Source organism: Nuphar pumila, chromosome 13, assembly GCF_984573655.1.
Source record: "Nuphar pumila chromosome 13, dmNupPumi1.hap1.1, whole genome shotgun sequence".
NCBI lineage: Eukaryota > Viridiplantae > Streptophyta > Magnoliopsida > Nymphaeales > Nymphaeaceae > Nuphar > Nuphar pumila.
This window is the reverse complement of record NC_143261.1, coordinates 86,507,511-86,517,042: the sequence shown is the minus strand read 5'-3', so window position 1 is coordinate 86,517,042 and position 9,532 is coordinate 86,507,511. Positions and strand designations below refer to the sequence as shown.

The following is a 9,532-nucleotide window of genomic DNA, read 5'->3' as shown; positions in this document are numbered from 1 at the left end:
TCTTTGCTCAATTACACTAAGCTGCCAAAAGATTTTTTCTCAAAGGTGAGACCCCTATTTATAGTGTTGGGGACCCTTCTTCCATTAAGATAGGAGTCTCAGTTGATGATATCTCCAATCATACTTTCCTAAACCAAGTCACACTCTCACTAATTAATTTTAATTAATAAATTACGATTCTTTTAAAAGGAGTTGTAGAGATTTCAAGGGTACCAAAATAATATCCAATAATTTTGGTTTTTATAAGGACGTTCTAAAAAAATTGATTTATGAAAACTTGTTTAGAAACTCATGATTTTAACTTAATAAACATAATTATTATATATTAATACAACTTAAATTGAAAGATGTACCAGAGGTTTGACTTGTATGGTGTGCTCATATTGAGTACCACAACGAGTACTGAAAAAGCCCTGCTTACCAAGTACAGAAACATCTGAACCAATAATTGTCACGTTAATTGTTCAAGACCAAAGCTTGTTTAGCCAATTCCAACTTGAAAGTCACCAAGGTCACCAACAAGTGTGGTTGTTAACCATCGTCTCTTCCTAGGGTTACCTTGTTAACCATCGTCTCTTCATAGGGTTACCTACCCTTTGCACACAAAAAATGTCTAACTGACATAGAGAGAAAACAGGGGTCTCCCGCAAGCATGTGTTGCATGCCCTATGATTTTTTGCCGGGTGTTTAGGTGATTTTTTTCATATCGGCACCGTGAGTATGTTCATCTTCTAGAAACTTCTTCTTCAGAAGACCCTACTACAAAAAAACAAAAGACACACAACATCACCCCAACTCACTCAGAATTTACCTCTAACCTGATATGTAGGACATCAAAGGCAATGCATCTAAAAGTCCTGAGGTTGAGGTTTTCTCATATCAAATTGACATAATTTATATTTAATTTTCAGATGAGCTCATCTGGCAAATAACTGGTTAGCAGCACAATATGATCTTGTACAATCCACAAGTGTATGCAATAATATGAAATTTTTCATGAATAAAACATAAATTTATTCATTTATATATCCATAGATTTAAAATTATGCAAGGCCATACAAAAATCCAAAGTAGTTGACAACTCTATTCTCATCTCCCATTTTCTTCTCCACCCCCATCACCCCTCTCATCTCATCTCCAACACCAGCTCCCAAACAAAGCCCAGAAGTTTATAGAAAACAGACATGGTGATGGTAGTTGGAATATCATGCTCATAAAAAAAGCAACAAAAACAGTACCATCAAATATATGAACTACTAAAGTGTCATTTTTGAGAACAGGACACCAAAAGAGGTTTATAAGGGATTGTTTTTTAATGTGCATAAGCAGTTGGGCACTTTTTTCAGTAATGGAAAAAAAATGGCATTTGGGCTCAAAGTGTATTGTATAGGAATCTTTTGATTCACAACACCCAACTTTACTTGGATTGAATAAAAGAGAATTACAAACACCACCATCATCAAGCGTTTGTCCCCTTTACATAGGATTTTTAAGAGATGGGGATTGAGATCTAATTTGTTGAACCATGTTCAGAGAGGAAGAGATCCGACTTATCTCAATACAACAGTAATTTCAGTACAAGAAAATAGCAAAGGGAAAATTAGAATATTATGAATGAAGTTATATCCCTTTACCATAAATTTTAATACAAGAAAATAGCAAAGGGAAGATCGGAAGATTCTGAATGAAGTTGTATCCGTGTACTGTATATTTAAGTACAAGAAAATAGCAAAGAACTTTAATGAAATTAACAATTTTACATGACCACGCTTTATGTGTACCATCATATGTATTGATAATGTAGATGATCCATGATAATGTAGATGATCCGCGATTAGAAAGAAAGCCCAAATGCATGTTTTGAATTTCTCCACAAAATTAACATCAGAATAATCTAAAAGTTTTTCAAAGAAGAAAAACTTTTGGATTATTTTTCTTCATAAAAAAACTTTTGGATTGGAATGAAAAAAAAACAGTGGCAGCGAGAGACTAGAAAGTGTGAACAACAAAACTATTGCCTAATGTGATGCTTGTTCAAGTGCTTGCTACTGTGCTACATTGCATTCAAGTACCAGGCTTAAGGTTTTGCACAAGCCTTTAGAAACATGAGTGTGACATGAGAGAGAGAGAGAGAGTCTAAGTTATCTCTATTCAACAAGAATTTCAGTACAAGAGAATAGCAAAGGATCAGCAGAAGATTCTGAATGAAATTATATCCTTTTTTCACCATAGATTTCAGTACAATAAAATAGCAAAGAGTATTAATGAAATTAAAAATTTTACAAGACCAAATTATATGTTCACCATTACATGAATTGATAATGGGGATGATCCTCGATCAGAAAGAAAGCCCAAGTGCATTTTTTGAATTTCTCCACATAATGTTACATTCAAAATAATCCAAAATATGTCTAATAAAATAACAAACAAAAATAGTAGCAGCAAGAGAGACTGGAAAGAGTGCAGCAACAAACGATTGCCTAATGTGTTGCTTGTTCCAGTGCTTGCTCTGTAATGTGTGCCACATTATGTTTCATGGATACTGAATTTATGAGGTGGCTATAGTTTCCCTTCTCCATAAACAGCTGAGCAAAATGGTGCTTGCAATAAAGGATGCCATTAAGAGAAGCGTATGTGGATATTGTGAGGGCGCAACCACCATAAGCACACTTGAAGCAGTGGTTATGATAAGACTGCCCTTCCACTGTTACCTGTGACAGAAAACCAATATATTTTCAAGAAAAATACAACTCAAAATTGGTAACTTGATCCATGGTGAATCAGATAACAGATATAAGTTAGAAATAACCAAGTTAAGTGAGAAGACATTTTGCAACTTGGCAGAACAACTCAAAGAGTCAGCTAGGTCAACCACAAAGGAACAGATTGAAGAAAAGTGATTGCTGCTTAACTAATTAAATTGAAATATAAAAAAACATTAAATTCTAGCAAATTTTAGACAAACCACTTTTAACATATGTAGGTTATGATCTGTCACATGGGTGCGGGTGCGGGTGCGGGTGCGACACGGGTGCGGTACAATTTTAAAAATTTTGGATACGGGGACTCGGCTATATATATATATATATTATTTATTTATTTAAAAAAAATCGTGATTGTGCATACAGCACAGTCTGTGCACAGCACAGCACAGCAGTGTGCACTGTGCACAGCGGTCTATATATATATATCTATATATATATATATATATATATATATATATATATATATATATATATATATATAGATATATATATATATATATATTTAAAAAAAATATATAAAAAAATCATTTCTTTTAGTTTTTTCACCCTAAAATAGACGAATATAGACTCGGTCAACATTGACCGAATCCAAAACGAGGACGGACTCGGCCTCGATTCGTTGACCGAGTCTAGGCCGTGTCCTAAGCCGCACCCGTGTCGGGGCGTGTCGACTCAGGTGTGGCGCCTCCCTAGCCGAGTCCGTGTGACATAGGTTATGATCATTCAAGAACTTACAATTGGTATGGACATGACGAAAAAATTCTAGACAAAAATCACTTCAAAACATGAAAGATAATGATCCATTGGGATGGAAGCAACATGTGATGGTCATTGTCTCTACACAAGTGGTGGTACATTTTTTATTGAAAATGATTTTATATTTGCTTCTTGTTTGTGACAGTGACAGAGTTTGCAAGCATCTAACCTACTAAAAAACCCGCTAAATTAGGGGGCTGATCCTACTTGAGTGTATAGGCAGCACTATATACTCCACCATTTTCTTGCCATTGTGAAACTGGAAACTATTGAAGCTGTCACCATCTCAAAGGGTGTGAAGCTTTATACTTGAATTTAGCCTTGTCACAGCTTGAAACTGGCCATAAATGTTTAGTCTCATGAATGCCCTTCACTACAATATCTGAGAAAATTTTGGGCCAGTTTGACCTAGAACAAGCCACTTCTTGACTTGCATTATTCCAGTGTTAGTTTGGCTGAAAACTGTCAAGATAGCACTGTCCATGCTGGCTGGTGTGACCTTGCCAGTTGCAGCCAATCTGATGATGGAATGTGGCTGGAAAATGCTAGCATGTATCACCATTGTGGTACACTCAAGTGTACAAAAAGATTTTCCACACACACACACACATATATATAGGAACATGTCAAACAAAAAAATATGACAATGTTGTCCCCACAAATGGACCAAACTGCCAAGATGCATGGCTCTAAGTGAATGGGCTGTGCCTAGCCCGACTAGGTGGCTTAGTCACCAATTTTTATTACATAGAGCTGCAACATTATAGAACTTATAATAGGGACAGATCCAGATTACAAACAAATGCACTCAGACCTAGCATTATCAAGTCATATCTCACAAAGTCTTAGTACACTATTTAATGGGATGTTAGTGAAATTAGAAATCCAAGAAATCAGAATAATAAAGAGTAGAAGAGGAACTAGCACTGAGCTGAGACTGTAATTTCTGCTCAACAATGGGCAATAAAACATGTTGCAGATGGAATAATCTAGCTTTAAACGTAAACAATTCTAAGAGTAGAACTCAGAAACCAACCTTCTCCAGAGGATATGCTGTTTTATTACATGCAGTGCACTTGTCCTGCGTACCAGAGAACATGGAGGAAATTCTACTAGGGGTTTTAGCCTATAATTGCAACAACAAAATTAGGTAATAGAAACAAAAGAAACATTAAAATTTGTGTATTTCAAAATATTACTGTTAACTAGGAAATAATGGATGGGAAAATCTAATATGACTTACCAGTTCAGACCTTTCTGAAGACTTTGGTGCTAAGAAATAGAAAACAAATTAGATAAAACTCAACAATAATGTAAACAAATGAAAGCCAATAAATGTGAAATGCAAGCAGAAAAAAAAAATATCTTACGTAAATGGAAGCTCTTGTTGAAACTTCCTGTTTCCTTAAAAAGCTGTTCAAAATGAGGCTTGCAGTAAAGGACACCTTCCAAGGAAGAGTAGTTGCTCATCTGAATACAAAGACACATATGAAGTGCAAATCAATATGGGAAAATGGAACCTTGGTTGTTTGACTTCAGGATTTCAGAGAAAACAAGGGAAAGAGATAGGAAAGATAATATTAAGGATGGAGGAGGATGCAGCTTCAGTAATAACAAAAAACACTATTTTTTAAGCACAAATATAAGATAAACAAGTTTTCCACTGGCTAATCATTGAAACCTAACCAAAGGAAATAACTGCCGGGTAATAGATATATTTTTATAACTACACAACAATAAAGAGAAAAAAAATCCATGATGCACGCACCTAAGGTAGTTTTCATAAAAAATCAGTTATAAAAAGTTCCAAACAAGGTATAGTCTTTAACATCTCCTTTTGCCATGTTTGACTATTCGGTAAGAGCCTAGGAGGCAATTCCTCATGTAACCAGGATAACCAACTAATAAACCATGAAAGATTTATAATTTCCTAGTCTTCCACATGATGAAATTTTAGTTTCATAAAAACAAAAAAACGCATTTCCAACTGCATTCAGTAAAAAGTGAAAACCCACTATGCTTTAAGTTGCTTCTGTAGGCCAAGTTTGTAGAGAACATTTGAAAAAACAACTTAAACCATCAAGCACGTTTGGCAATCCGTTGTTGTCTGTGCCCTAATCTACAGTAGACTTACAGTCAAAGCAATCTTGTCTTTTTACTAAACTTTTGCCAAGTCCACAAGGAAAACTGAGTTTAGCAACCACAGAGAGAATCCTTGCTGAAAGCTTTAGTCAAGTTGAGAGGCACAAAAAACGATTGAATTTGCATTTCTTGATTCAGCCTCTTAACCGCTTAACCTCAAACAATGCCGTCAGTCCCTCTACTTTGTGTGATCACAGCCATACAAAAAACTGTCTCATGAGTACGCTTTGCCAGATTCATCTCCAAGAACAGTGGGTCCACCGTCCATTGTGATTTATTATTGTTATTCGTGACATATGGAATTTTGACTTAGACCAAGGACACGATTGTATGGCAATCTGGACCTGATCCGTGACTAATCCTCTCATAATATCAAGGTGATTCAACCAATGATGCAATTGGAGAAAACATTTTCATGTCTTCCCAGTATTCAGTTTTTGAACTTTATGATATTTTGCATAGACTAATTGGTATCGAAGGTGCCAAAATTCAAGTCTGAGTATAACCTCTAAATGGTAAAAAGAACAATTTATATCGTCAGCTTCCTTCCAACAGGTGAAATCTAGTGAGAAATATCAATACACTACTAGTGGATTGTACCAGATTGCCTATAGGATATATGGGCAACATAATTTTGAATGTGCTGCTTGCACTTTTTAGTGTAGCTAACAAAAACTAAATTATCTTTGACCACCATTATTACAAGATTTAATAAAATCCAGATTATGTGAGAGACAACATAACTACATAAATAAATATAAATAGGCAATCATTTATGAGTAAGGACACCACATAAGAACTTAGATCGAGAGTTGTGATGAAGGAATTAATTAAAGGCCAGCCTCCTCTCCCACTCGTAATATATTCGAAACACAATCCGACTCATAAATCCAATGAAATCCCATGCGTTTGTCGTAGGGCTGACAATAGGTAGAGTTTGTATCGGGAACCTGAACCCGAATTCCTGAGTATGGTCATAAAAAATGCCAACCAGAATAATGATTGGGTCGACCCAAACTCGACCTGAGTAATATGTGGCCTGAGTTTGCGTCATGATTTTTGCTGGGTACCTGACCCGACCCGGCTTTTTTGCCAGTACTGATCCGGCTTGAGTATTCAGGCCATTGTCAATATCGGCCGAGATCGATACTATACTAATTCAAATCGATTATTTTTTAACAAATGAAAAATGCTTAAAAATATTTTTTTAATAATATTTTAATGGTTTTAACACGTGTAAAGTTCTGATTGATACGAAATATTTGTTTTTTATTTTTCAGCCTATTCAAAACTATTCACTCGAGAATCGGTATCGACCTATTCACCTGAATCATTGGCGAAACGATTCAGAGCCGATACCGATACTGACAACATCGATTCAGGAACCCACAAAGTGGAAAAGGTGACAAAACAGTTTTTGGGCTTTACACAAACCAATAAATCAGGACTGAAAATACCTCCTCCCAATTCCGAATGCCAATGGAGGGAGCCGAAATTGAGGTTTTAACGGGATTTGGGATTTGGGATTTGGGTTTTGGCGGATTCTTTGCCGAACTTTTGCGCCTCCCTTCGTTTCCTTCTCCCAGACATCCTCCAAATTTTTTTTTTTTAGTAGTCCAACTCAAATAATTCTCTCCCACATCATCTCAATCTCCTCCAACACCCTCTTCCCCAAAACAGCCTAAAATGCATTCAATGTATTTAACCCTAATTACACTGAAGAATCAAGGTATATCCATAATAATAAGAAGAAGAAGAAGCAGCAGCAGCAGCAGCTTACCACCAAGGTGCCTTTGCAATGGCTGCATTTGAAGCAAGACTTGTGATAGGGAACCCCGTCTGCGGACAGGAGATCGACGATGTAAACCGTCTTGTCGCAGGCCTTGCACTTGTCCAACGTCCCGGTGAACGCCATCTCGATTGAAATTGGAATCTCCTCGCAATCTTAAAAGGAGCAGAGTTGGGAGATACCGGATCGAGACCGAGGCCAACCGAGCGCACAGCAAACCCCGAACGACCGACCGGCCTAACCCAAAATTTGACTGCCCCCCTCCGGACTTTTATATCTTATAGCGAGAGGAACAAACAACGAATCCATCGCAACCGCACACTAATTTTGGGCTAAACTCCGCGAAACCTTGGATGATGTCCCCAAAAAAACAGCGAGTGACAACATCAAAAGGTATGGATGCTTTAATGTGAGCACCCCCGAATTCCAGATGGATGGTAGGACAGATCGAACAAAGAGGATTCCACCAGAGAGAGAGAGAGAGAAAGAGAGAGACTCGCGGCTGACCACCCATATAACAACCCCCGCCCGGTCAAGGCGGCAACTAGGGTTAGCCGTTAGTGATTTCTTCTTTTCAACGGTCGACTGTTAGAAAAAAATAAAAAAGAGCGAGGGAAACGGGACCTAAGCGGGTTCTATGTTTCCCCTGAACACGCAAGTACGTGTTCTCGGGTCTGAACGAGCGCCACGTTAATCACGTGTGTGTGTTGGGGTTAGGGGGGGTTGTTTTCCCGTGTGTCCTGCATCACTTAGCATTAAAGTTCGGTTGTTTGCAGAGATTTAATTACTCTTTCCCGTTATTAGTGCCATGAAACAACGTTTCGAGTAAAGGACAAAAATATCTTTTCGTCAAAAGAGAGAAAGGGTAAAAATCATCATCGTTTTTGCTCCAAGAAGTAAACGATTCTGCTTTAACAGGAGCTCATCACAATATGTCGCCCTAAACGTTCTGGCTCACCCTTTGATGATACACCATCTGTTGTAACATGAGCTCTCTTTGACGACATAACCTTTAACGTCGTCTACTGTCGTCGGAACACCCTTTTTCATCGTCTACTGTCGTTAGAGCGTACTCGAAGCATCGTTGCCACCATCGGCTGCATCTACCTTCTAGGTGCTTCTCCTCCACTGTCGGATTGGCAAAACTTGTGTCCTTTTGGATGAGTTTTGTGTAAGGTTTTGTTATGTAAATAAATCAATTTTTGTTATGTAAATCTGAATGTTAAATCTTATAATTGATTATACTATTCATGCTAAATAATACATATTTTCATACTGAAACAAATCGATTTGTACCTATCCACCTTTTGAGAGTCAAAAAATAGTTAGCATGATGTGTTCTTACGAAGGAAAAACATTACAACGATATGTACTTATTAGGGCTAAATTTCTACAATAATTTGTAAGTTTGAATTTAACAATGATTTATACATTTAATGCAGTAGCGATTTGTTCGATGTAGCAATGATTTATATGTTTCAAGCAATAGCGATTTAGTTGATTTACGATTCATGATTTATACATTTAAAGCAGCCACAATTTATACATTTAATGCAGTAGCGATTTATGATTTACAACGATATGTACTTATGAAGGGTTTGATTTCTTCACTGATTTGTGGTTAAATTTATGTGTTGTGCAGGTTAGCAATGACTACAATTCGTAAGACAAGAAAGTCTTCGTCGTTGGAGGGGGCGACTCTTGGAGAAATCATCCGCCAATCCGATATAAATGAGGGTTATGTAAAGTACCAAAATATAATGAACATTGAGAATGAAAAAGACATGAACAAATTGTTGAATATTTATTATGCGGAGCCTGATCCATCAGATATTAAAGATGAAGAAGAAGAAGGATGATGAAGAGAAGAAAAAGCAAAGGAAGAAGGAGGAGAAAAATGAAAACTACACGCACTTATGAGGCAAAAGGATTTCTTCCTGCCGACCATGCAAAAGTAAATCTACATGCACATCATTCTTCATGTTATCTGTTATGATCATCAGTTGCATCGCACTATACTATTCATAGAGTTGTTATTTACTTTGCTAATAAAAGAAATAATGTATCGTATATGTGTGTT

At 36.8% G+C, this 9,532-nt stretch overlaps 1 protein-coding gene across 1 annotated transcript; it reads right to left on the bottom strand.

Moving 5' to 3' along the window:
- Nucleotides 1–2,233: 2,233 nt before the first annotated feature.
- Nucleotides 2,234–7,848, bottom strand: LOC149818993 (LIM domain-containing protein WLIM2b-like). Its single transcript, XM_089984799.1, has 5 exons — nucleotides 7,444–7,848; nucleotides 4,892–4,991; nucleotides 4,765–4,793; nucleotides 4,558–4,647; nucleotides 2,234–2,711 (listed from the first exon to the last, which is right to left on the bottom strand). The coding sequence occupies exons 1-5, from the start codon at nucleotides 7,576–7,578 to the stop codon at nucleotides 2,481–2,483; spliced, it is 585 nt and encodes a 194-aa protein (XP_089840925.1). The 5' UTR covers nucleotides 7,579–7,848; the 3' UTR covers nucleotides 2,234–2,480.
- Between the last annotated feature and the right edge of the window lie 1,684 nt (nucleotides 7,849–9,532).